The 27,833-nt window shown below is 44.1% G+C and overlaps 1 protein-coding gene across 1 annotated transcript; it reads left to right on the forward strand.

Annotated features, from left to right (window-relative positions):
• Positions 1-19,829: 19,829 nt before the first annotated feature.
• On the forward strand, positions 19,830-23,983 carry LOC124670327 (protein SMAX1-LIKE 4-like). Its single transcript, XM_047206827.1, has 3 exons — positions 19,830-21,259; positions 22,234-22,468; positions 22,589-23,983. The coding sequence occupies exons 1-3, from the start codon at positions 19,830-19,832 to the stop codon at positions 23,981-23,983; spliced, it is 3,060 nt and encodes a 1,019-aa protein (XP_047062783.1).
• Positions 23,984-27,833: the final 3,850 nt, after the last annotated feature.

The raw sequence follows: 27,833 nt of genomic DNA on the forward strand, positions 1-27,833 counted from the left end.
TCGTCTTGTCTGAAGTAAGGGTGATTTATCATGATCAAATGGTTTGAGTATGCATATTGTTAGAGAAGAACATTGGTCGCTAACTAAAGCCATGAATCATGGTGGAAGTTTCAGTTTGGACATCAATCCTCAATCTCTTATGAGAATATTATCTGTTGTTGAATGCTTATGCATTAAAGAGGAGTCCATTATCCGTTGTCTATGTTGTCCCGGTATGGATGTCTAAGTTGAGAATAATCAAAAGCGAGAAATCCAATGCGAACTTTCTCCTTAGACCTTTGTACGAGCGACATAGAGGTACCCCTTTGTGACACTTGGTTGAAACATATGTTATGCAATGATAATCCATGTAAATCCAAGCTAATTAGGACAAGGTGCGAGCACTATTGGTAATCTATGCATGAGGCTTGCAACTTATAAGATGTCTTATGCATAACACATATGATTTATTACTACCGTTGACAAAATTGTTTCTATGTTTTCAAAATGAAAAGCTCTAGCACAAAAATAGTAATCCATGCTTCCCTCCGTGAAGGGCCTATCTTTTACTTTATGTTGAGTCAGTTTACCTATTCTTTCTATCTTAGAAGCAAACACTTGTGTGAACTGTGTGCATTGATTCTTACATGTTTACCTATTGCACTTGTTATATTACTTTGTGTTGACAATTATCCATGAGATAAACATGTTGAAGTTGAAAGCAAGCGCTGAAACTTATATCTTCCTTTGTGTTGCTTCAAAGCTTTCTACTAAGAATTTATTGCTTTATGAGTTAACTCTTATGCAAGTCTTATTGATGCTTGTCTTGAAAGTACTATTCATGAAAAGTCTTTGCTATATGATTCAGTTGTTTATTCATTGTCTTTACCATTGCTTCGAATCGCTGCATTCATCTCATATGCTTTACAATAGTATTGATCAAGATTATGATAGCATGTCACTTCGGAAATTATCCTTGTTATCGTTTACCTACTCGAGGGCGAGTAGGAACTAAGCTTGGGGATGTTTGATACGTCTCAAACGTATCTATAATTTCTTATGTTCCATGCTACTTTTATGATGATACTCACATGTTTTATACACACTTTACATCATTTATATGCATTTTCCGGCACTAACCTATTGACGAGATGCCGAAGAACCAGTTACTGTTTTCTGCTGTTTTTGGTTTCAGAAATCCTACAAAGGAAATATTCTCGGAATTGAACGAAATCAACGCCCAGGGTCTTATTTTTCCACGAAGCTTCCAGAAGACCGAAGAGCATACGAAGTGGGGCCACGAGGTGGCCAGACCATAGGCCGGCGCGACCTGGGTGGGGCCCGCGCCGCCCTATGGTGTGGGTCCCTCGTCAGCCCTCCGACTCTGCCCTTCCGCCTACTTATAGCCTTCGTCGCGAAAACCCCTGTACGGAGAGCCACGATACGGAAAACCTTCCAGAGACGCCGCCGCCGCCAATCCCATCTCGGGGGATTCAGGAGATCGCCTCCGGCACCCTGCCGGAGAGGGAATCATCTCCCAGAGGACTCTTCATCACCATGATCGCCTCCGGATTGATGTGTGAGTAGTTCACCCCTGGACTATGGGTCCATAGCAGTAGCTAGATGGTTGTCTTCTCCTCATTGTGCTATCATGTTAGATCTTGTGAGCTGCCTATCATGATCAAGATCATCTATTTGTATTGCTACATGTTGTGTTTGTTGGGATCCGATGAATATGGAATACTATGTCAAGTTGATTATCAATCTATCATATATGTGTTGTTTATGTTCTTGCATGCTCTCTGTTGCTAGCAGAGGCTCTGGCCAAGTTGATACTTGTAACTCCAAGAGGGAGTATTTATGCTCGATAGTGGGTTCATGCCTCCATTGAATGCGGGACGGTGACGAAAGTTCTAAGGTTGTGGATGTGTTGTTGCCACTAGGGATAAAACATCAATGCTTTGTCTAAGGATATTTGTGTTGATTACATTACGCACCATACTTAATGCAATTGTCTGTTGTTTGCAACTTAATACCTGGAAGGGGTGCGGATGCTAACTCGAAGGTGGACTTTTTAGGCATAGATGCATGCTGGATAGCGGTCTATGTACTTTGTCGTAATGCCCTGATTAAATCTCATAGTAGTCATCGTGATATGTATGTGCATTATTATGCCCTCTCTATTTGTCAATTGCCCAACTGTAATTTGTTCACCCGACATGCTATTTTTTATCGGAGAGACACCACTAGTGAACTGTGGACCCCGGTCCATTCTTTTACATCTGAAATACAATCTACTGCAAACTCTGTTCTTTACTGTTCTTCGCAAACAAACATCATCTTCCACACTATACATTTAATCCTTTGTTTACGGCAAGCCGGTGAGATTGACAACCTCACTGTTACGTTGGGGCAAAGTACTTTGATTGTGTTGTGCAAGTTCCACGTTGGCGCCGGAATCCCTGGTGTTGCGCCGCACTACACTCCGTCACCAACGACCTTCACGTGATGCTTGACTCCTACTGGTTCGACAACCTTGGTTTCTTACTGAGGGAAAACTTGCTGCTGTACGCATCACACCTTCCTCTTGGGGTTCCCAACGGACGTGTGCTTTGATACGTCTCCGACGTATCGATAATTTCTTACGTTCTATGCCATATTATTGATGATACCTACATGTTTTATGCACACTTTATGTCATATTCGTGCATTTTACGGAACTAACCTATTAACAAGATGCCGAAGTGCCGATTGCTTGTTTTCTGCTGTTTTTGGTTTCAGAAATCCTAGTAACGAAATATTCTCGGAATTGGACGAAATCAAGACCCAGGGGCCTATTTCGCCACGAACCTTCCAGAAGATCGAAGAGCATACGAAGTGGGGCCACGAGGTGGCCAAAACACAAGGCGGCGCGGACAAGGGGGGGCCCGCGCCGCCCTGTGGTGTGGGCCCCTCGTCAGCCCCCCGACTCTGCCCTTCCGCCTACTTAAAGCCTCCGTCGCGAAACCCCTGAGGCGGAAAACCACGATACGGAAAACCTTACTAAGACGCCGCCGCCGCCAATCCCATCTCGGGGGATTCTGGAGATCTCCTCCGGCACCCTGCCGGAGAGGGGATTCATCTCCCGGAGGACTCTACACCGCCATGGTCGCCTCCGGAGTGATGAGTGAGTAGTTCACCCCTGGACTATGGGTCCATAGCAGTAGCTAGATGGTTGTCTTCTCCTCATTGTGCTTCATTGTTGGATCTTGTGAGCTGCCTAACATGATCAAGATCATCTATCCGTAATACTCTATGTTGTGTTTGTCGGGATCCGATGGATAGAGAATACCATGTTATGTTAATTATCAAGTTATTGCATATGTGTTGTTTATGATCTTGCATGCTCTCCGTTATTAGTAGAGGCTCGGCCAAGTTGATGCTAGTAACTCCAAGAGGGAGTATTTATGCTCGATAGTGGGTTCATGCCTGCATTGACACTGGGACGATGATGAGAAAGTTCTAAGGTTGTGTTGTGCTTGTTGCCACTAGGGATAAAACATTGATGCTATGTCCGAGGATGTAGTTATTGACTACATTACGCACCATACTTAATGCAATTGTCATGTTGCTTTGCAACTTAATACTGGAGGGGTTCGGACGATAACTCTGAAGGTGGACTTTTTAGGCATAGATGCGGTTGGATGGCGGTCTATGTACTTTGTCGTAATGCCCAATTAAATCTCACTCGTACTTATCATGACATGTATGTGCATTGTTATGCCCTCTCTATTTGTCAATTGCCCGACTGTAATTTGTTCACCCAACATGCTTTTATCTTATGGGAGAGACACCTCTAGTGAGCTGTGGACCCCGGTCCATTCTTTAATCTTGAAATACAAATCTGCTGCAATACTTGTTTTACTATTTTCTCTGCAAACAATCATCTTCCACACAATACGGTTAATCCTTTGTTACGGCAAGCCGGTGAGATTGACAACCTCACTTGTTTCGTTGGGGCAAAGTACTTTGGTTGTGTTGTGCGGGTTCCACGTTGGCGCCGGAATCCCCGGTGTTGCGCCGCACTACATCCCGCCGCCATCAACCTTCAACGTGCTTCTTGGCTCCTCCTGGTTCGATAAACCTTGGTTTCTTTCCGAGGGAAAACTTGTTGCTGTGCGCATCATACCTTCCTCTTGGGGTTGCCCAACGAACGTGTGAAATACACGCCATCAAGCTCTTTTTCCGGCGCCGTTGCCGGGAGATCAAGACACGCTGCAAGGGGAGTCTCCACTTCCCAATCTCTTTACTTTGTTTTTGTCTTGCTTTATTTTATTTACTACTTTGTTTGCTGCATTATATCAAAACACAAAAAATTAGTTGCTAGTTTTACTTTACTTACTGTCTTGTTAGCTATATCAAAAACACAAAAAAAATTAGTATACTTGCATTTACTTTATCTAGTTTGCTTTATTTACTACTGCTAAAATGGCCAACCCTGAAAATACTAAGTTGTGTGACTTCACTAGCACAAATAATAATGATTTCTTATGCACACCTATTGCTCCACCTGCTACTACAGCAGAATTCTTTGAAATTAAACCTGCTTTACTTAATCTTGTTATGCGAGAGCAATTTTCTGGTGTTAGTTCTGATGATGCTGCTGCCCATCTCAATAATTTTGTTGAACTATGTGAAATGCAAACGGAAATAATTTTGTACACCCACGCATGGGTGTGTGTGTTTCCATCACCGTCCATTTATTCTTTGAGATTCGTGCCCACCATGGTAGATGGAAAGATTCCTTTCTCTCTCCTCTTTTTATCCGAATCTCAAAGCACAATGGACGGTGACGGAAACACCCACACCCATGCGTGGGTGTACAAAATCCACTCTCAAATGCAAAAGTATAAAGATGTAGATGGTGACATTATAAAATTAAAAATTTTTCCTTTCTCATTAAGAGGAAGAGCTAAAGATTGGTTGCTATCTCTGCCTAAGAATAGTATTGATTCATGGACTAAATGCAAGGATGCTTTTATTGGTAGATATTATTCCCCTGCTAAAATTATATCTTTGAGGAGTAGCATAATGAATTTTAAACAATTGGATAATGAACATGTTGCTCAAGCTTGGGAAAGAATGAAATCTCTCGGTTAAAAATTGCCCAACCCATGGATCGACTACTTGGATGATCATCCAAACCTTCTATGCGGGACTAAATTTTTCTTCGCGGAATTTATTGGATTCAGCTGCTGGAGGTACCTTTATGTCCATCACTCTTGGTGAAGCAACAAAGCTTCTTGATAATATGATGGTTAATTACTCTGAATGGCACACGGAAAGAGCTCCACAAGGTAAGAAGGTAAATTCCGTTGAAGAATCCTCTTCCTTGAATGATAAGATTGATGCTATTATGTCTATGCTTGTGAATGATAGGACTAATGTTGATCCTAATAATGTTCCATTAGCTTCATTGGTTGCTCAAGAAGAACATGTTGATGTAAATTTCATTAAAAATAATAATTTCAACAACAATGCTTATCGGAACAATTCTAGTAATAACTATAGGCCATATCCTTATAATAATGGTAACGGTTATGCTAATTCTTATGGGAATTATTACAACAATAATAGGAACACACCCCCTGGACTTGAAGCTATGCTTAAAGAATTTATTAGTACACAAACTGCCTTTAACAAATCTGTTGAGGAAAAGCTCAATAAAATTGATATTCTTGCTTCTAGAGTTGATAGTCTTGCCTCCGATGTTGATCTTTTGAAATCGAAAGTTATGCCTAATAGGGATATTGAAAATAAAATTGTTACTACAGCAAATGCCATCCAAGTTAGAATTAATGAGAATATAAGATTAATGGCTGAAGCTAGCGTGCTAGGTGGGATAGAGAAGAAAATGAAAAACTAGCTAAAGAGGAAAATGTAGCTAAAGTTTGGACTATTACCACCACTAGCAATGCTAATGATTCACATGTTGCTGCACCTCCTACTATTAATGGTAAAATAATTGGTGTTGGCAATGCTTCTACTCCTAGTGCAAAGCGCGCAAAATTACCCGAAGCTGCTAAAACTGCTCGAAACTGCTTGTGATAAAACTGCTTGAAATTTTTTCCAACCTTGGGGATGATAATCCCATTGCTTTAAATTGTAATGATTTAGATTTTGATGATTGCCACATCTCTGAAGTTATAAAGTTCTTACAAAAACTTGCTAAGAGTCCCAATGCTAGCGCTATAAACTTGGCTTTCACAAAACATATTACAAATGCTCTCATAAAAGCTAGAGAAGAGAAACTAAAGCTTGAAACTTCTATTCCTAGAAAGCTAGAGGATGGTTGGGAGCCCATCATTAAAATGAGAGTCAAAGATTTTGATTGTAATGCTTTATGTGATCTTGGTGCAAGTATTTACGTTATGCCTAAGAAAGTCTATGATATGCTTGACTTGCCACCATTGAAGAATTGTTATTTGGATGTTAATCTCGCTGATAATGCTAAAAAGAAACCTTTGGGGAGAGTTGATAATGTTCATATTATGGTTAACAATAACCTTGTCCCCGTTGATTTTGTTGTCTTGGATATTGAATGCAATGCATCTTGCCCCATTATATTGGGAAGACCTTTTCTTCGAACCGTTGGTGCTACTATTGATATGAAGGAAGGTAATATTAAATATCAATTTCCTCTCAAGAAAGGTATGGAACACTTCCCTAGAAAGAGAATGAAGTTACCTTATGATTCTATTATTAGAACAAATTATGATGTTGATGCTTCGTCTCTTGATAACACTTGATATACACTTTACGCGCCTAGGCTGAAAGGCGTTAAAGAAAAGCGCTTATGGGAGACAACCCATGTTTTTACTACAGTACTTTATTTTATATTTGTGTCTTGGAAGTTGTTTACTACTGTAGCAACCTCTCCTTATCTTAGTTTTGAGTTTTGTTGTGCCAAGTAAAGTCTTTGATAGTAAAGTAAGTACTAGATTTGGATTACATCAGAAATTATCTTTGTTGTCACGAATCTGGGTCTACCTCCCTGTAGGTAGCTCAGAAAATTAAGCCAATTTACTTGCATGATCCTCAGATATGTACGCAACTTTCATTCAATTTGAGAATTTTCATTTGAGCAAGTCTGGTGGCCTAATAAAATCCATCTTTACGGATCGTTCTGTTTTGACAGATTCTGCCTTTTATTTCGCATTGCCTCTTTCGCTATGTTGGATGAATTTCTTTGATCCATTAATGTCCAGTAGCTTTATGCAATGTCCAGAAGTGTTAAGAATGATTGTTTCACCTCTGAACATGTGAATTTTTATTATGCACTAACCCTCTAATGAGTTGTTTCGAGTTTGGTGTGGAGGAAGTTTTCAAGGATCAAGAGAGGAGTATGATGCAAGATGATCAAGGAGAGTGAAAGCTCTAAGCTTGGGGATGCCCCGGTGGTTCACCCCTGCATATTATAAGAAGACTCAAGCGTCTAAGCTTGGGGATGCCCAAGGCATCCCCTTCTTCATCGACAACATTATCAGGTTCCTCCCTGAAACTATATTTTTATTCAGTCACATCTTATGCACTTTGCTTGGAGCGTCGGTTTGTTTTTGTTTTTGTTTTGTTTGAATAAAATGGATCCTAGCATTCACTTTATGGGAGAGAGACACGCTCCGCTGTAGCATATGGACAAGTATGTCCTTAGGCTCTACTCATAGTATTCATGGCGAAGTTTCTTCTTCGTTAAATTGTTATATGGTTGGAATTGGGAAATGCTACATGTAGTAACTCTAAAAAGTCTTGGATAATTTGATACTTGGCAATTGTTGTGCTCATGTTTAAGCTCTTGCATCATATACTTTGCACCCATTAATGAAGAAATACTTAGAGCTTGCTAATTTGGTTTGCATATTTGGTTTCTCTAGAGTCTAGATAATATCTAGTATTGAGTTTTGAACAACAAGGAAGACGGTGTAGAGTCTTATAATGTTTACAATATGTCTTTTATGTGAGTTTTGCTGCACCGTTCATCCTTGTGTTTGTTTCAAATAACCTTGCTAGCCTAAACCTTGTATCGAGAGGGAATACTTCTCATGCATCCAAAATCCTTGAGCCAACCACTATGCCATTTGTGTCCACCATACCTACCTACTACATGGTATTTATCCGCCATTCCAAAGTAAATTGCTTGAGTGCTACCTTTAAAATTCCATCATTCACCTTTGCAATATATAGCTCATGGGACAAATAGCTTAAAAACTATTGTGGTATTGAATATGTACTTATGCACTTTATCTCTTATTAAGTTGCTTGTTGTGCGATAACCATGTTTTCACGGGGACGCCATCAACTATTCTTTGTTGAATATCATGTGAGTTGCTATGCATGTCCGTCTTGTCTGAAGTAAGAGAGATCTACCACCTTTATGGTTGGAGCATGCGTATTGTTAGAGAAGAACATTGGGCCGCTAACTAAAGCCATGAATCATGGTGGAAGTTTCAGTTTTGGACATATATCCTCAATCTCATATGAGAATAATAATTGTTGCCACATGCTTATGCATTAAAGAGGAGTCCATTATCTGTTGTCCATGTTGTCCCGGTATGGATGTCTAAGTTGAGAATAATCAAAAGCGAGAAATCTAAAATGCGAGCTTTCTCCTTAGACCTTTGTACGGGCGGCATGGAGGTACCCCATTGTGACACTTGGTTAAAACATGTGCACTTCGCAAAGATCCGGTAGTCCAAGCTAATTAGGACAAGGTGCGGGCACTATTAGTATACTATGCATGAGGCTTGCAACTTGTAAGATATAACTTTCATAACTCATATGCTTTATTACTACCGTTGACAAAATTGTTTCATGTTTTCAAAATAAAAGCTCTAGCACAAATATAGCAATCGATGCTTTCCTCTTTGAAGGACCATTCTTTTTACTTTTATGTTGAGTCAGTTCACCTATCTCTCTCCACCTTAAGAAGCAAACACTTGTGTGAACTGTGCATTGATTCCTACATACTTGCATATTGTACTTGTTATATTACTCTATGTTGACAATTATCCATGAGATATACATGTTACAAGTTGAAAGCAACCGCTGAAACTTAATCTTCCTTTGTGTTGCTTCAATACCTTTACTTTGATTTATTGCTTTATGAGTTAACTCTTATGCAAGACTTATTGATGCTTGTCTTGAAGTGCTATTCATGAAAAGTCTTTGCTTTATGATTCACTTGTTTACTCATGTCATTACCATTGTTTTGATCGCTGCATCCACTACATATGTTTACAAATAGTATGATCAAGGTTATGATGGCATGTCACTTCAGAAATTATCTTTGTTATCGTTTTACCTCGCTCGGGACGAGCGGAACTAAGCTTGGGGATGCTTGATACGTCTCCGACGTATCGATAATTTCTTACGTTCTATGCCATATTATTGATGATACCTACATGTTTTATGCACACTTTATGTCATATTCGTGCATTTTCCGGAACTAACCTATTAACAAGATGCCGAAGTGCCGATTCTGTCGTTTTCATGCTGTTTTTGGTTTCAGAAATCCTAGTAACGAAATATTCTCGGAATTGGACGAAATCAAGACCCAGGGGCCAATTTCGCCACGAACCTTCCAGAAGACCGAAGAGCATACGAAGTGGGGCCACGAGATGGCCAAACCACAAGGCGGCGCGGCCAAGGGGGGCCCGCGCCGCCCTGTGGTGTGGGCCCCTCGTCGGCCCCCCGACTCGCCCTTCCGCCTACTTAAAGCCTCCATCGCGAAACCCCCGAGGCGAAAAACCACGATACGGAAAACCTTGCGAGACGCCGCCGCCGCCAATCCCATCTCGGGGGATTCCGGAGATCTCCTCCGGCACCCTGCCGGAGAGGGGATTCATCTCCCGGAGGACTCTACACAGCCATGGTCGCCTCCGGAGTGATGAGTGAGTAGTTCACCCTCGGAGTATGGGTCCATAGCGGTAGCTAGATGGTTGTCTTCTCCTCATTGTGCTTCATTGTTGGATCTTGTGAGCTGCCTAACATGATCAAGATCATCTATCCGTAATACTCTATGTTGTGTTTGTCGGGATCCGATGGATAGAGAATACCATGTTATGTTAATTATCAAGTTATTGCATATGTGTTGTTTATGATCTTGCATGCTCTCCGTTATTAGTAGAGGCTCTGGCCAAGTTGATGCTAGTAACTCCAAGAGGGAGTATTTATGCTCGATAGTGGGTTCATGCTGCATTGACACCAGGGACAATGTGAGAAAGTTCTAAGGTTGTGTTGTGCTTGTTGCCACTAGGGATAAAACATTGATGCTATGTCCGAGGATGTAGTTATTGATTACATTACGCACCATACTTAATGCAATTGTCTGTTGCTTTGCAACTTAATACTTGGAGGGGGTTCGGACGATAACCCGAAGGTGGACTTTTTAGGCATAGATGCGGTTGGATGGCGGTCTATGTACTTTGTCATAATGCCCAATTAAATCTCACTCGTACTTATCATGACATGTATGTGCATTGTTATGCCCTCTCTATTTGTCAATTGCCCGACTGTAATTTGTTCACCCAACATGCTTTTATCTTATGGGAGAGACACCTCTAGTGAACTGTGGACCCCGGTCCATTCTTTAATACTGAAATACAAATCTGCTTGCAATACTTGTTTTACTATTTTCTCTCGCAAACAATCATCTTCCACACAATACGGTTAATCCTTTGTTACAGCAAGCCGGTGAGATTGACAACCTCACTTGTTTCGTTGGGGCAAAGTACTTTGGTTGTGTTGTGCAGGTTCCAAGTTGGCGCCGGAATCCCTGGTGTTGCGCCGCACTACATCCCGCCGCCATCAACCTTCAACGTGCTTCTTGGATCCTCCTGGTTCGATAAACCTTGGTTTCTTTCTGAGGGAAAACTTGCTGCTATGCGCATCATACCTTCCTCTTGGGGTTGTCCAACGAACGTGTGAAATACACGCCATCATGCTTCACGCGTATCAATATGCATCTTAATAATATTAAGTTTTCCCTCTTTATGTTGAGAATCTTGAAGTTGCACTTGTGTTGTCTTTCTATGCTTGTTGCATTATGCGTACATGACTTGTTTATTTACAAGATTCCTTTTCATAGGAAGTGGGTTAGACTTAAAAGTGTATCTTATTTACTTGTGATGCTCTCTTTTGCTTCAACTCTTATTTCTTGCGAGTGCATCATTAAAATTACTGAGCCCATCTTAATGGCTATAAAGAAAGCACTTCTTGGGAGATAACCCTTGTTTTTATTTTGCTACTGTTTTGTTGTGTCTTGGAAGTTGTTACTACTGTAGCAACCTCTCCTTATCTTTATTTTATTGCATTGTTGTGCCAAGTAAAGTCTTTGATAGTAAAGTTGATACTAGATTTGGATTTCTGCGCAGAAACAAATTTTTAGCTGTCATGAATTTGAGTTGATCTCTCTGTAGGAGAGTCTAAAAAATCTGAAAAAATTCATGATTAATCCTCAGATATGTACGCAACTTTCATTCAATTTGAGCTTTTTCATTTGAGCAAGTTAAGTGCCTCGAAAAAATTCGTCTTTACGGACTGTTCTGTTTTGACAGATTCTGCCTTTTATTTCGCATTGCCTCTTTTACTGTGTTTGAGCGGGTTTCTTTGCTCCATTAAATTTCAGTAACCTTGGGTAATGTCCAGAAGTGTTGGGAATGATTGTGTCCTTGCTGAACATGTGAATTTTTGATTATGCACTAACCCTCTAATGAGATTGTTTTGAGTTTGGTGTGGAGGAAGTTTTCAAGGATCAAGAGAGGAGGATGATATAATATGATCAAGAAGAGTGAAAAGTCTAAGCTTGGGGATGCCCCCGTGGTTCATCCCTGCATATTTCAAGAAGACTCAAGCATCTAAGCTTGGGGATGCCCAAGGCATCCCCTTCTTCATCAACAACTTATCAGGTCACCTCTAGTGAAACTATATTTTTATTTCGTCACATCTTATGTGCTTTACTTGGAGCGTCTGTGTGCTTTTATTTTTCGTTTTGTTATCTTAGTTCTCTGAATAAATTGGATCCTATCTTGTTTGGGAGAGAGACACGCTCCGCTTTTTCATTTGAACATCGGTGTTCTTCGTTTTACTTTTAATGTTCAATGGCAAAAGTTAAAAGCTGCTGCATTCATTGCTATTTGGTTGGAAACAGAAAATGCTTCATGTGGTAGTTGGTATATTGTCTTGAATAATTTGATACTTGGCAATTGTTTTGAGCTCTCAAGTAGATCATGTTTAAGCTCTTGCATCATGTAGTTTAAACCTATTAGTGGAGAACTACCGTAGAGCTTGTTGAAATTTGGTTTGCATGATTGGTCTCTCTAAAGTCTAGATATTTTCTGGTAAAAGTGTTTGAGCAACAAGGAAGACAGTGTAGAGTCTTATAATGCTTGCAATATGTTCTTATGTAATTTTTGCTGTACCGGTTCATACTTGTGTTTGCTTCAAACAACCTTGCTAGCCCAAGCCTTGTACTCAGAGGGAATGCTTCTCGTGCATCCAAAACCTTGAGCCAAAACTTATGCCATTTGTGTCCACCATAACTACCTACTATGTGGTATTTTTCTGCCATTCCAAGTAAATTGCTTGCGTGCTACCTTTAAAATTTCATTCCTTGTCTTTGCAATACATAGCACATGGGAAAGTAGCCTAAAAAACTATTGTGGTAAAGAATATGTCGCTTATGTATCTTATTTCTTATAAGTTGCTTGTTGAGCGGTAACCATGTTTCTGGGGACGCCATCAACCTGTTACACCTTTGTTGAATATCATGTGAGTTGCTATGCATGTTCGTCTTGTATCGAAGTAAGGGAGATTTGCCATGAGTTGAATGGTTTGAGTATGCATATTGTTAGAGAAGAACATTGGGCCGCCAACCAAAGCCATGTATCATGGTGGAAGTTTCAGCTTGGACATTAATCCTCAAATCTCTTATGAGAATGTTATCTGTTGTTGAATGCTTAAAGCATAAAAGAGGAGTCCATTATCTGTTTTCTATGTTGTCCCGGTATGGATGTCCTCAAGTTGAGATATATCAAAATCGAGAAATCAAATGCGATTTATCTCCTTGGACCTTTGTACAGGTGGCATAGAGGTACCCCTTTGTGACACTTGGTTGAAACATATGTAATGCAATGATAATCCATGGAAATCCGAACTAATTAGGACAAGGTGCGAGCATTATTAGTATTCGATGCATGAGGCTTGCAACTTATAGGAGGTTTTATGCATAACACATATGAATTATTACTACCGTCGACAAAATTGTTTCCATGTTTTCAAAATAAAAAGCTCTAGCACATGAGTAATCCCTGCTTCCCTCTGCGAAGGGCCTTTCTTTTACTTTATGTTGAGTCGGTTTACCTACTTCTTTCTATCTTAGAAGCAAACACTTGTGTCAACTGTGTGCATTGATTCTTACATACTTGCTTATTTGCACTCATCATATTACTTTGTGTTGACAATTATCCATGAGATATACATGTTGAAAGTTGAAAGCAACTGCTGAAACTTATATCTTCCTTTGTGTTGTTTCAAAACCTTCTATTAAGAATCTATTGCTTTATGCGTTAACTCTTATGCAAGACTTTTTGATGCTTCTCTTGAAAGTACTATTCATGAAAAGTCTTTGCTATATGATTCAGTTGTTTAGTCATTATCTTTACCATTTCTTTGAATCACTTCATTCATCTCATATGCTTTACAATAGTATTGATCAAGATTAGGATAGTAGCATGTCACTTCAGAAATTATCCTTGTTATCGTTTACCTACTCGAGGGCGACTAGGAACTAAGCTTGGGGATGCTTGATACGTCTCAAACGTATCTATAATTTCTTATGTTCCATGCTAGTTTTATGACAATACCTACATGTTTTATTCATACTTTATATCATTTTGATGCATTTTCCGGTACTAACCTATTAACAAGATGCCGAAGCGCCAGTTCCTGTTTTCTGCTGTTTTTGGTTTGAGAAATCCTACACAGGAAATATTCTCGGAATTGGACCCCACGAATACGGAAGTCAATATTTTGCCGAGACGGACCCGGAGAGCCAGAGAAGTGCCGGAGGGGGGCCAGGGGGCCCCCACACCATACCTGGGCGCGGGCCCACCCCTGGCCGCGCCACCAGGTGGGGAGGCCACCCCCTGACTCCTCCGAGGCCGCCCTTTCGCCTATATATTCTGTCCGTCGCGGAACCCTAAAACAATCGACGATATTCCACGAAGAGTTCCGTAGCCGCCGCCATCGCGAAGACAAGTTTCGGGGGACATAAGTCTCTGTTCCGGCACGCCGCCGGGACGGGGAATTGCCCCCGGAGTCATCTCCATCGACACTACCGCCATCTTCATCGCCGTTGTTGTCTCCCATGATGAGGAGGGAGTAGTTCTCCCCCGAGGCTGAGGGCTCTAGCGGTAGCTATGTGGTTCATCTCTCTCTCCCATGGTGTGATATTTATGTGATCATGAGCTTTGTATCACTATTAATCTGTGTGCTACTCTAGTGATGTTATTAAAGTAGTCTATTCCTCCTCCATGATGTAAAGTTGACAGTGTGTGCATCATGTAGTACTTGGCGTAGGCTATGATTGTAATCTCTTGTGGATTATGAAGTTAACTATTACTATGATAGTATTGATGTGATCTATTCCCCCTTTCATAGCTATTGTTGACAGTGTGTATGCTATGTTAGTACTCGGTTTAAATTGCAACGGTATTATCTTGGATTATGATTTGATGAGGATATCCCTATGAGTGGTGTTTGTCAAGTACTTGATGAACTTTGAGTGGAGCTTTTGTAGCCGCTACGTGATGATTAGTGATTCCAATAGGAGAGTAATTCAGAGTAGCACAAGTGAAGAGAAGTTATCTAATTGTCCAATTATGTGATCATTGTTGAGAGTGTCCACTAGTGAAAGTATGATCCCTAGGCCTTGTTTCTAAGCATTGAAACACCGTTTCCAACAAGTTCTGTTACATGTTCGCTTGCTGCCATTTTTTTTCAGATTACAATTACTACTTACAATCATCCATATTACTTGTATTTCACTATCTCTTCGCCGAACTTGTGCACCTATACATCTGACAAGTGTATTAGGTGTGTTGGGGACACAAGAGACTTCTTGTATCTTGATTGCGGTGGTTGCTTGAGAGGGATATCTTTGACCTCTACCTCCCTGAGTTTGATAAACCTTGGGTGATTCACTTAAGGGAAACTTGCTGCTGTTCTACAAACCTCTGCTCTTGGAGGCCCAACACTGTCTACAGGAATAGAAGCGTGCGTAGACATCAGATCTCCGCCATGGTATTGACCATCAAGAAGAATAAGAAGACACCTTTCTTCTATTTTTATGCCAAATCGATATGTCTGTCGGGCTAGGATGGCTTCTATGTGCGAGTGAGATGGTGTTGGGTTGCGGTGTTGGCTTCTATGGTCTGTCAGGCGAGCCTTTATTCTTTTCTTTTTTCTATTTTCTATTCTGATGTTTGATTCTAATTTAAATTCAAATCTAGTTGAGTGATTTTGAAGGTATATCTTATGCTAAAATTTATTAGTGGTGGGTCTAGGTTAAGATTTTGTGTTAAAACATTCCTAGATATAATAGCATGGTTGTATTTTAATAATAATTCAATATTTCAAATAAGTGGGTTAGTAGAAATTATGTTTCCTTCTCTTTTTTGGACTTTAAAATATTTTCTAAGGCTTGTACAATTGCCTGATAATGCATAATAGTGTTATCTTGTATTCCTTTTGTAAGGAATTAATTCAGAAGGTTAATCTTATTACTTGATTTCTTATTTGAGGATATGATCTCTTGGACATTATTTCATGTGCTTACTTATTTCTAAGAACTTGGAATTTAATATAGGGCTACTCCAAAATGATTAGTACTCCTTGCTTAAAACTTGACTTTAAATACCTAGAGTAGAGCCTATTCTTTTCATGGTGGTCATGCATTTGCTCAACATGGATATCTAGGAATATAACGTGAGGTTGCATTAATTATTGGTTTCACAACTGGAGTTGCTCTCCATGAATATTTTTGTGAATACCATTCTTGGATTTGAGATATAGGGTTTGGTACTAGGACTTTCTGATGCTCACTAGTGAAATGGGGTGTTGTCTAGGGTTCTACTTGTGATCATCTCACTGGTAGAAAAAGAGGCTTCCGTCCGGCCCCTTTAGTCGCGAAAGTATAGGAACCGCGACTAATGGAGTCTTTAGTCGCGGTTCGGGAGGCGAACCGCGACCAAAGGCATGGGCCCAGGGCGCTCGGTGGCCAGCTGGTGCACGTGAGGCGCTTTAGTCGCGGTTGGCCGGGCCAACCGCGACTAAAGGTTCCCGAAGGCCTTTAGTCGCGGTTGGCCAGGCCAACCGCGACTAAAGCCCCACCCCTATATATACCGTTCAGCCAACAGCACTTAGCCATTTGGTGCCACTTCTCTTCACAAACTTCACAAGGGGGTGTAGGTTTGCTTTTGGCTCCTCTTATGCACACAAGGTGTTTGATGAAATGCCCCAAGAGCATGAAACAAACATGATATGAAGTGTCGGAGCCACACTTGAGCTCTTCCTCATTTATTTTTTCCTCCTCGACCGCGGTTAGTAACTTGAACCTTTCATATATATGTGTCATTGATAAAATATGCATGTGTGTAGTTCATTGTTTAATTTCTATTGTTTGTAGCTAGTTAGTTTAACAAATGCATGATTGTTAATTATATTTTTTATATTATAATAATGCAGATGAATCGGCAATGGATGTACGGTAACCGACTCTCGAAGTGAGTTCACTACGGGTTTGAAAGATTTCCTCGTAGTGGCTAATGCGAACAAGCGGAAGGGTTTTGTTATCTGTCCATGTGTTGATCTGTAAGAATCGAAGGGTTACTCTTCCTCAAGAGAAGTTCACCTCGCACTCGCTTCGACACGGTTTCATGCATGCTATAATTGTTGGACCAAGCATGGAGAAAGAGGGGTTATAATGGAAGAAGATGAAGAAGGGGATGATTTCATCGATGACAACTATCTTGATCATTTCGGTGATACTTTCATGGAGGATGCTGAAGGTCAAGGGGAAGGTGAAGGGGAAGGTGAAGAAGAGGCACATGATGAGCCCGCTGATGATCTTGGTCGGACCATTACTGATGCACGGAGAAGCTGCGAAACTGAAAAGGAGAGGGAGAATTTGGATCGCATGTTAGAGGATCACAAAAAGTCGCTGTACCCCGGATGCGATAATGGTCTGAAAAAGCTGGGCTGCACACTCGGATTTGCTGAAATGGAAGGCACGAGCAGGTGTAGTCGACTCGGCATTTGAAGACTTGTCGAAAATGTTGAAGAATATGTTTCCAAAGAATAACGAGTTGCCCGCCGATACGTACGAAGCAAAGAAGGTTGTCCGCCCTCTAGGTTTAGAGGTTCTGAAGATACATGCATGCATCAACGGCTGCATCCTCTACCGCGGTGAATACGAGAATTTGAATGAATGTCCGGTATGCACTGCATTGCGTTATAAGATCAGAGGCGATGACCCTGGTGACGATGTTGAGGGGCAGAAACCCAGGAAGAGGGTTCCCGCCAAGGTGATGGCGGCCACGTGGACGGGCCTTTAGTCGTGGTTCGTAAGCAACCGCGACTAAGGGGGGGGGGGGTTAGTCGCACTTAGTTGGTCGCGGTTGCGCAACAGCGACTAATGGCAGTTGCGAACCGCGACCAATGGCCCTTTTTCCACCATTGTCTAGTGATACATAATTTAGGGTTAAGATATGGGCATAGGGTTCTAGGTGTATGTTGATGTCATGTTATGTTGACTAGGGTTGATCTTCCTCACAATAAGGAGATATTTGCTTCAAAATATTACTATGGTTGACATAGTGATTGGTTAGTCAAAGTTTTGATGTCCTTCAATTATTTTCCTGTACTTAAGATGTCGAGAACGGTCTAGAGTTGCTCGCTAGTGGTCTCCCTATGATTTCATGTGATGGATTATCAAATTAGGATTTAACTTATTCTCCCTTATATCTCTAAAGTATAATCATGAAGTAGACATGATCATCTTATTCTCAACAGCTTCTTACTTCAAGTTCCGTATGGTTTATGATAATTACCAAATTGTGATTATCATGGTATTGGCTTCCTAAGGTATGTATAGTGAAATGTGGTTCACCTCTCAGATCAAGTGCTGGTTTGAACAACTATGGTATAGCTCTTCTCTTGTACTTTTTGGGTGCTCATGGCTAGGTTAGTACCAATGAATTATCTCACTTGGAAATGACTTGAATAATAACTTAAAGCTATACTCAAGAGATGGTGATGTGATCATATGGATATATGGATTGTTACTCCCCTTGTTTGAGGTTTAAGGAAGATTGTTTTGAATTGAGAAAAGTAGGAAAGAGAAGGCTTGTGTTGATGTCCTTGTCATGAGTTCAAGACTTTGAATTGAAGATATAACATGAAAGTCATGGTAGGAAAAATGGGTTTAGTTCAAAACATGGAAAAGATAAGTCAAGAATGATTTCTCCATTTTCTTGTTCTTTTGACGTGTAGTTGAATAAGCATCCATATGTTGTTGCAACGAATACCATGCTATGATCCTTATTGCAACAAATACCATGTTATGATCCCTTAGAAGACTTTGTATTTGATCCTCACTTAATGTGTTGTTGTAATAAAGCTAATCTCATTTGATCTAACCCATAGATCAAATCGCCTCTACCCAAAACAAGGCTTTAACAAAAGTTACGTTGAAGTTTATAGTGCTTGACTGGATGATCTACTTTAGTTCCATCAACTCAAATGAAACTTCAGTCACTGTGACAAGTTGAAGCGCGAAAATTCCTCCGATTTTATATGCATGAATGTAATGCACACATATGTTTTGCTCTGCATTTGTAGGCTCTAAATCTTGAATGTTACAATAGGCAACGTGCAATACACACATCAGCATAGCATCATGATGCCAACGCTTATTGCAATTGTGCATGTTAATCCCAACTCAATCATTCTCTCAGTGGACAGAGCACCTGCTGATTGTCTGGTTCCATACAGATGTAGCCAAATTAGCAAGGCAGACATTTCAAAAACAAGTGCTTCTATTCATTCATTTTGGAAAGATGAGCTGAAAACAAGAAGTAGCTAGCCTAGGGATCCCCATGGCATAGTAGTACGTACGTACCAGCAGCGGGCGCATGGCAGTGTATATCACTGGTGATACGTAGCCGATGCAGGGAGGGACTCAGATCAGATATGGGAGGGGGACACACGAGCTTTTGCATGCATTGGCAGCTGTGTGTGGAAAGGGAAAGATCCCTGCCCAGAAAACGCAAAGGAAGATGCATGGCGGAATGTCACGGAGAGAGAGATGGTCTGTGTATCAGAGCGGAGGGAGCAAAGCCTGACGACGCCACAGCCAGCCCTTGATAAACAGACAAACCTCCTCTTCCCTCCTCCATCCGGTGTGCATGGAGCGAGGCCACAATGCAATACGTACTCTATAAATAAAAAGAGAAAGTAAAGTAAAGCGGATACTACAAAAGAAGGCAGCAGCTAGCTGAGCCTGAGCTAGGACAGTATGCTACAGTGAGCACACCTACAGTAGACGGCTAAAACTGACCGATAAAGAGGCACGCGCTCTCACCGCTGCATTTGCCACTCTCAGCATCACTAGCAAGCACCAAACTCGGAGGAGGAAGCGCGCGGTGGTGACAAGAAGAAGAAGCAGCCACAACTGACCAAGAGCGAGCGAGAGGCGGCGCTTCTTCTTCGCGCGGGGGGTGTGGGGGGTGGGGGAGGACACAACCACCGATCGAGTGATGCGCGCCGGGGTGTACACCATCCACCAGTCGCTCACCGCCGAGGCGGCCGCGGTGCTCAAGCTCGCGCTCGCCCTCGCCACCCGCCGCGGCCATGCGCAGGTCACGCCGCTGCACGTCGCATTCGCGCTCCTCAGCTCCTCCTGCTCGCCGCACCAGCACCAGCACCACCATCCGGGCGGCGGCGGGGGCGCCGCCTACGGGCTGCTCCGCCGCGCCTGCCTGCGCTCGCACCCCGCATCTGCGACCGCGGCGGCGCAGCACCCGTTCCAGTGCCGCGCCCTCGAGCTCTGCTTCAACGTGGCGCTCAACCGCCTCTCCACCTCCGGCCCGCACTCGCCGCCGCCGCATTCCTCGGGGCCGCCCTTCGCGTCCTCGCTCATCCAGCCCAGCCCCACGCTCTCCAACGCGCTCGTCGCCGCGCTCAAGCGCGCGCAGGCCAACCAGCGCCGCGGCTGCGTGGACCTCCAGCAGCCGCCGCCCGTCACCCTGCAGCAACAGCAGCCGCAGCAAGGCGCGCTGCTGCAGCAGCAGCCGCTCCTGGCCATCAAGGTGGAGCTGGACCAGCTCATCATCTCCATCCTCGACGACCCCAGCGTCAGCCGCGTCATGCGCGAGGCCGGCTTCTCCAGCGCCACCGTCAAGGCCAACCTCGAGGAGGAGAGCGCGCACATGTGCATGAACTCTTCCTCCTCGTCCCCGCCACCACCTGTCATACCCCCGCACTTCTTCCTCGACAACAACAGCGGCAGCATTGGCGGCTTCGGGATGTGGCCGGCGCAGTTCCTGGCTCCTCCGCCGGGCGCGCCCGCTCCGCACTGCCAGGAGGACGTGAGGGCGGTTCTCGAGGTGATGATGCGGAAACAGGGCAGAAGAACCAACCCCGTGGTCGTCGGCGACTCGGTGTCCATGGCGGAGGCCGTGGCCGGCGAGCTGCTGCGGCGGCTCGAGCGGGGCGAGGTCCCCGACGAGCTAGCCGGCGCACACCTGCTCAAGCTGCAGCTCTCCTACGTGCACGTCCGCCTCATGAACCGCGCCGACGTCGACGCCAAGGCCGCCGAGCTCCGCCGCAGCGTCGACGCCGTCCAGGTCCAGCGCGCCGGCCTCGTCATCTACGTCGGCGACCTGCGCTGGGCGCTCGACGAGGACCCCGCCGCCGCCGACCACACCGCCTCCTCCTACAGCCCCGTGGAGCACATGGTCGCCGAGCTCGGCCGGCTCCTGGACGACCTCCGCGCCAGCGCGCCGCCACGCGGCCGCGTCTGGCTCCTGGCCACGGCAAGCTACCAGACCTACATGCGCTGCCAGCAGCGCCGCAGGCAGCCATCGCTGGAGACCTCCTGGGCCCTGCAGGCCGTGGCGGTCCCCGCCGGCAGCGGCACTGGCCTGGCCCTCAACAATCTCCATTCTTCCTCCACCCCAACCCCAAGGTGAGCCGCTAGTACCATTCCCTTGTCCTGCATGTGTCTTGCGTCCTTGTTGCATTCTCCCCCTTCGCTGTTGCACGCAGCCTTCCTAGCGTGTTGCTGTCTGCTACTGTGCACAAACTACAAACACTACCGACGGAGGGCCACTTAGTCAGATCAGATGTTGCAAAAAATACAAGCTGCTGCTACTGCTACACTAGCTAGTTCCTGCGCTCCTGCTAGCTAGAGCTTCCGATTACTTAAAAACAATTTCCTCTTTCGACATTGATGAGGACCTCGAGCTTTCTTGTCATCTGAAACTTAAGCATGTGAGCATGCACCTGCAGGGGCTAGAGATCAATGAGGAGCAGAGAAACAGTAGTATAGATAGATGGGGATTTTATTTTTGTTGTTTTTGGGGAATGCAATGCTTTTGCGCCCTCTGCAGAGATTCCATCTGATCCGATCAGGTTCCTCTGCATGTTCGGCGAAAAAGTCTTCCTCTGATGCAGAAACAGTGCCTGGCTACCCTGCTCTCTTTTGGTACACAAATGTGTATGTGTGGAGACTGATCCGTTGCTGCCACATTGTGCCTTTCCCTTGCAATGATGCACTCTTCATGTACAAGAACAATCATATTTTGTGTACATACGGATAGTACATTGAAATTTCACACTATGTACATATATATATATCATATATGTGTTCCTATGATTATTTGCCTGATCCTGGCTAGTATTATCCTAGTCATCAGAAAAAAGTGCAGAAAGTTACAGTCCAAAGCTTTGAAAAAAAGAAGGAATCCAAAGTTTATGCTTTGTTATATTTAGAAACTCCAACGATGATCTTTCTTGCTTGATCCTTTTGTACGTGCATAGAAACTTTAAACGATTCCACCCCGCAATAGAAACTTTGCCATGGTCTCGTACTGCCATACGGCTCCTGGGCACATACAGTATGCTTACCATTGTTTTGTTTGTCCCCCGATGTCCCAACAGTGCGGCTGCGATGCAGCAGGCCATGGCGACGACAAGGCAGCAGCTCGCACAGGGTCCTTTGGCAATGGCAGCCGAGGCAATGGCGTTGGGAGGCGAGCAGGAGGACAAGCTGTTGCTGTGCAGCGAGTGCAACAGGAACTACGAGAGGGAGGCGTCGGTCGTCAAGGTGGAGGCTGACGAGGAGGGCCCGCGCTTCGGCCTCCCCGCCTGGCTGGTGCTGGAGAACAAGCCGCCCGTTGATCATCGGATGCAGCACAAGGTACTTAACTTAACAGGGATCACAGAGAGATCAATCAGAACATCACATTGCAGTTCTTGAGTCTAATGTCTTATTACTGTTTATTTGGTGATTTAGGACTCGTATCTGATCGAGCTGAAGAGGAAATGGAGCAGGCTGTGCGGAAAGCTTCACCTGTGGGGCAACAGCCAGCAGCACGATCCATACTCTGCTTCTGTCTTCGGTTCTGGGCTACCTGCAGCATCTCCAAGCTCGTGGTGGCCGAGTCCCTGCTTGCCGCCGGGCAGCCAGAGCAAGCCGAGCATCGGAGGCTTCTTGGGCTTGGAGGGGTTGATGGAGCATGGCCGCCGGTGGTCACCTCCATCGCCGCTGCCTTGTCCGGGCCACATGGATCCTCACTGCCCGGACGTCAAGACGACGCTCGCTCTTGGCACCGTCCTCCCGCTCTCGGACACGGCGACGTCGGACGGCCGTGCTCGGGGGAGGGACGACGGCCTCGCCCGTGAGCTGGAGAGGCGACTGCGCAAGAACATGCCCTGGCAGCCTGCGGACACCGTCGCAGAGATCGTCGAGGCGGTCGCCGGCGGACAGAGCTACGGGAGGAAAGGCGTTTGGCTGTTCTTGAAGGGGAGCGACCACGCCGCCCAGCAGCGGGCGGCCGCGGTTATCGCCGAGACGTGCTGTGGCTCGGCCGATCAGATCGTAGCCGCCGATCCCAAGAGGTTCAGCTGCGCGGAGGATTTCTGCTCTGATGTCGTCTCGAGGGCGAGCAGGATCGGCTCCAGCAAGTTCGTGCTCGTCATCCACGACGTCGAGCGCGCGTCCCGGCCCGTCGTCGAGTGTCTCGTGGCGGCATCCAAGCGCGGCTGCATCACCGACCATTTCGGCCAAGAACTCTATCTCTCTGAATCCGTCGTCGTCATCACAACATCAGAGTTCGCCGATGGGCCCAGCGACGTCATCAGCCTGCGGCTGCGGGCGTCCTCGTCGTCGGGCGATCTCAAGAGGAAGGAGGAGATCGATTCACCGTCAAGAGAATGCAAGCGGGCGCGGCACGACGCCGGCGGCCATGGCATCGACCTCAACCTCAACCTCTGCGTCGGCAGCGACAGTGACGACGATGGAGTTCCGAGCGACATCACCCACGAGAGCGACACCAGGGAGCGCAGGCAACCGCACGATCTCCTCGAGTCGATCGCCACCAGCGTCATCAGCCTTGACAAGGGTGCGGACGCTGACCAGCGCGCCGCGGCGGCCATCCGTGCGGTGCTCGCTGGAGCGCTCCGTCGGGAGGTGCAGCTCGACAACCAGGCAGCGGAGGCGCTTGTCGCGGCGTCTGGACACTTTCTTGACGAGGTTCTGGAGAGGTGGGCAGCGGAGGTGTTTGAACCAGCGGCGGCGGCAGCTGGAAATGGCGGGAAAGTGGTGATACTGGGGATAGGGCCAGGGGATGGGGCCCGGGTGTCAGGATACATGGGCTCGGCCCTTCCAAGCAGGGTCCTTGTAGAGTAAGCTCACAAAAGTTTTGCTCCCTTGCGGTGTAGTAATGTGTTCTTAATTAATCCTTAGCTAAATTTCTTGTATGTAGAAAAAGATGGTGGACTTGAAATGAAGTCTTTGGGGGTGAGGGGGGGTTAATTGTTCGATTTTCCATTGATAATGTGCCCATGCTGTTCAGTTTCCTCTCTGCCAAATTGCACTTCTGTACCAAGTAAGACTTCAACTTTTTTTTTAACAAGCGAATGGGGTGATGAAGTTGAGAGGCTACTTCAATCTTGCCCTGAAATTTTCTGAGAGATCCAGGAGGCTATAAGAGATTTATGTGAGAAACTTTTCAAGGGTTTCAAGAATAGGTGATAGCACGGACTACTTGTTATTTGCGGCCGCACGGTCCAAATTTAGGTTTACCCCAGCCCAGTGGTCCGATGCAAAGTGAAATGAGTTGTCCGCTGAGACGCATTCTCAGTCCAAATTTGTGGTCGGAATGCGTCTGCACGGACGCGTGGGGAGTCCGTGTGCGTCCTCCTTTTCCTCCTACATGGCCCGCCCATCAGTGGCATAGAAGCCACTTTCACTCCTGCCACCCTAAATATCGTATTTGGACGGCGGCAAAAACGCTACCCAACAATGGATGCTCTCGCCACCATCGCCGCCAAGGAAACCGACGAAGCCACCAAAATTACCGCCCTAGTCGGCCAAGAGACCACACTTATGGCGGACGCAAAGCGCGCCGCCTCCGCCGGTCCGATTTTTCATGGTTAAAGGCCCATCATCCAGTACGGAAAAATCTGTGATAGATAATGACATTTTTTGTAGTGACTCTCTATAGGGGGTTATCTATATTGTTGTTAGAAACTCTATTCAACAAATGACATGAAGTAAACAAAGCCTCCCCTACCATGTCTTTGAAAATATAGCAGTGCTACGTACGATTTTTCCTCGCAGCAACCCCGTTTGATTGGGGCGAGTAGGAATGCGCCCTATCATCAATAATTTCATGTTCCTGACAGAATTCATCATTTTTTTGGAAAAATATTCACCACAATATCCGACCTAAGATGCTTGATTTCTCTCTCTAGTTGATTTTCAACTTCAGCCTTATAAACTTTAAAGTAGTCTAAAGCTTCATATTTAGTTTGTAACAAATACACATAGCAAATATAGTCGCATCATTAATCAACATGTTATGAAATATCTATTTTCATTTGTTGTAAACACACCATTCATCTCGCATAGATCGGAATGTGTATGACTTCTAGAAGTGACATGTTTTTCTCATCGACCGCCTTATGAGGCATCAGAGGTTGCATTCATTGCACACAACTATGGCACTTGAAACTTTTAGTAATATTGAAATTTGGAATTAAAATCTTACTAGTTAACCGAGACATTAAACTAAAATTAATATGACATAAACGAGAGTGCAAACATTGTTATCATCATTAACACCACCAAAAATAGGGTTCACCGACTTATTGCTAAAATATGAAATAAAAAAGCGGAACAAGCATCTGCACTCATAGCATTTACCAATAATTTTTTCCTTGCTTAGAAATGACTACTTTATTGGCTGTAACACAACCTTAAACCCATCTTCGCATAGAAGGGATTCAGTCATGATATTCTTCTTCATATTAAGGACATGTCGCACGCTCCTCCACTGCACAATCTTTCCCAAAGTAAACTTCAAATTTATTGTACCAACATCACGAATAGAAGCATGTGACTCATTTCCCATCAAGACGGAAGAAGCCCGGATGACATGATAAGAAGTGAACATAGAAATCTCAGCACAGACCTGACCATCAGCACATGTATCAATCCACCAGCATGGATAATTTAAATATCGAATGAACAGTAAAGAGATTACTTTACACATCGGTATTGCTTGCGGTCGCGACAATGACACTCTTCCCTTTTTCCCTTTGCACTATGCGCAATCTGGGTAGTCCTTGGAAAACTGGTCGAGCTCCCCACAAGTAAAGCGCCCTAGCTCAGACTTGTTCATCTTCTTCTTCTTGAAGGTAGCGGTCTTTGCAGCTTGTTGAACGTGGCTTGTTATTCCATTTATTTTTGAAGTAGGGTTTCTTTTGCATAATGTTAGTGCTAGACTGGCCCTCTCCTTTCTCGGTAGTGTCCGTAGCCCGATCCTTGTCCTCAACTTCAAGAGACGCTACCATGGTTATAACCGATATCTCTTGTCTCTTGTGTTTGAGAGATGTGGTGCAGTTCCTCCATGAAGGAGGCAACTTTGCATCAATGCATCCCATCACAAACTTGTGAGGTAATGAACAATTAAGGAGTTTGGGATCTTTCACAATGCACAGTATTCATGACCTTATTCAACTACATTATAGTTGTTCAGCATCTTGTAGCCATGTAAGCTCTCCATGATATACAGTTCACTTCTTGCATCTGTTGCATCTAATTTAGCATTTAGTGCATCCCATAGCTTTTTTTGTTTGTTATGTGCATGTACACATCACACACACGATCAACTCAGAACACATCCAATGAAGAGTCCTCAAAAAACATCTTCATTAGATATTGCTCCTTTAGGTTTTCCATTACTAAACCTGAATACTTTCAGATGAGTAAGCCAGAGTGTGGCCTTAACTTTCCACATCTTAAAGTGCACACCGGAAAATTATCCGGCCTCAGTGCATCTGCAAATCCGGCCATAGTTAACTCAGAAAATTTCATACCATTAGGTTTTTAGATTGCTGGATAATTAGACAATAATTCCACGATCAATGCCAAAATATTAAACATGAAGACAATAGCTACTAACATGTGAAACTCAAACATACTAGATATATTAATCAAAATGAATAGTAGCTGTGGATACACTACAACCGTCATAACTAAACAGATTGGAACACGCTGTACGTACCGATCGGTTGTGGGTGAAGTAGGCATCGATGCAGCGGTGATGTTGTTCTTAAACAATTTGGTGAACACATGTCAAAGTCAAGACGCCAGATATGGCGATACACATCATTGTCTGACTTGGAAGCTAGATGACTGTGATGAAGAACACGAGCAACCGCCCGGAGCGCTTCCCAAAAACCTAATTTGCCCTATCCCGTATAGGATCACAAGAGCGACTGGTTTCGGAGACCTGCTCTCCCGTTAGGTGGAGCACGCCAGCGCTTGGGATAGAGTAGACTATGGTGGCGGCGCAAGCAGGGAGCGATGGAGAAACCCTATCTTCTGTGGAAGGTGTGTGTGCGGTGGCGGCCATGCATGACTTTATATTGAGCAGCTCAAGAAACCCTAGGCAGTGTGGCCACAGCCACGCTGCATGTCTGGGTTGGTTAGAGTAGACCCGAACCGACTAGTTGCCAAGTGGTGGAATAACCTCCATTATCAGGTGGTTTAACTTCCTCACAAATTTCCATGTAGGACTAAACTTAGCACCCAGCTCTTGTAATTCTTGTGCAACCACCAAAATGAGATAAAACTCCTTTGGTTAGCCACACATTTGGGTTGTTATAAGATGGGGTGTGATTGTGCCAATAGTCCAAACCTTGGGTCTAAATCATCTTGTCAACTCAATTCCTTTCTTCAATATAATTTTATGTGGGCTTATATCTTTAGATTGCATGCTAGGGTGTTCATAGGCAACTCAACAAAAACAATTTGCTCAAATTTACCAACTTCCACTAATTAAGTTAATTCCAATCACTTGTCTCCACCCCATCTCTAGTCAACATCACAATCTTTCAGTATTATCATTAATTTATGAAAAGGAGATTCGTTTTGAATGATTCATGAGAAAATAATCAATAAATTAATGAGTTTACTGATGTTTTAGTCCCTTATTACCGTGGAAGGGAGTCAATGTTGACCTTAAAGATGA

The sequence above is a fragment of the Lolium rigidum genome, chromosome 7, assembly GCF_022539505.1.
Source record: "Lolium rigidum isolate FL_2022 chromosome 7, APGP_CSIRO_Lrig_0.1, whole genome shotgun sequence".
Classification (NCBI taxonomy): Eukaryota; Viridiplantae; Streptophyta; class Magnoliopsida; order Poales; family Poaceae; genus Lolium; species Lolium rigidum.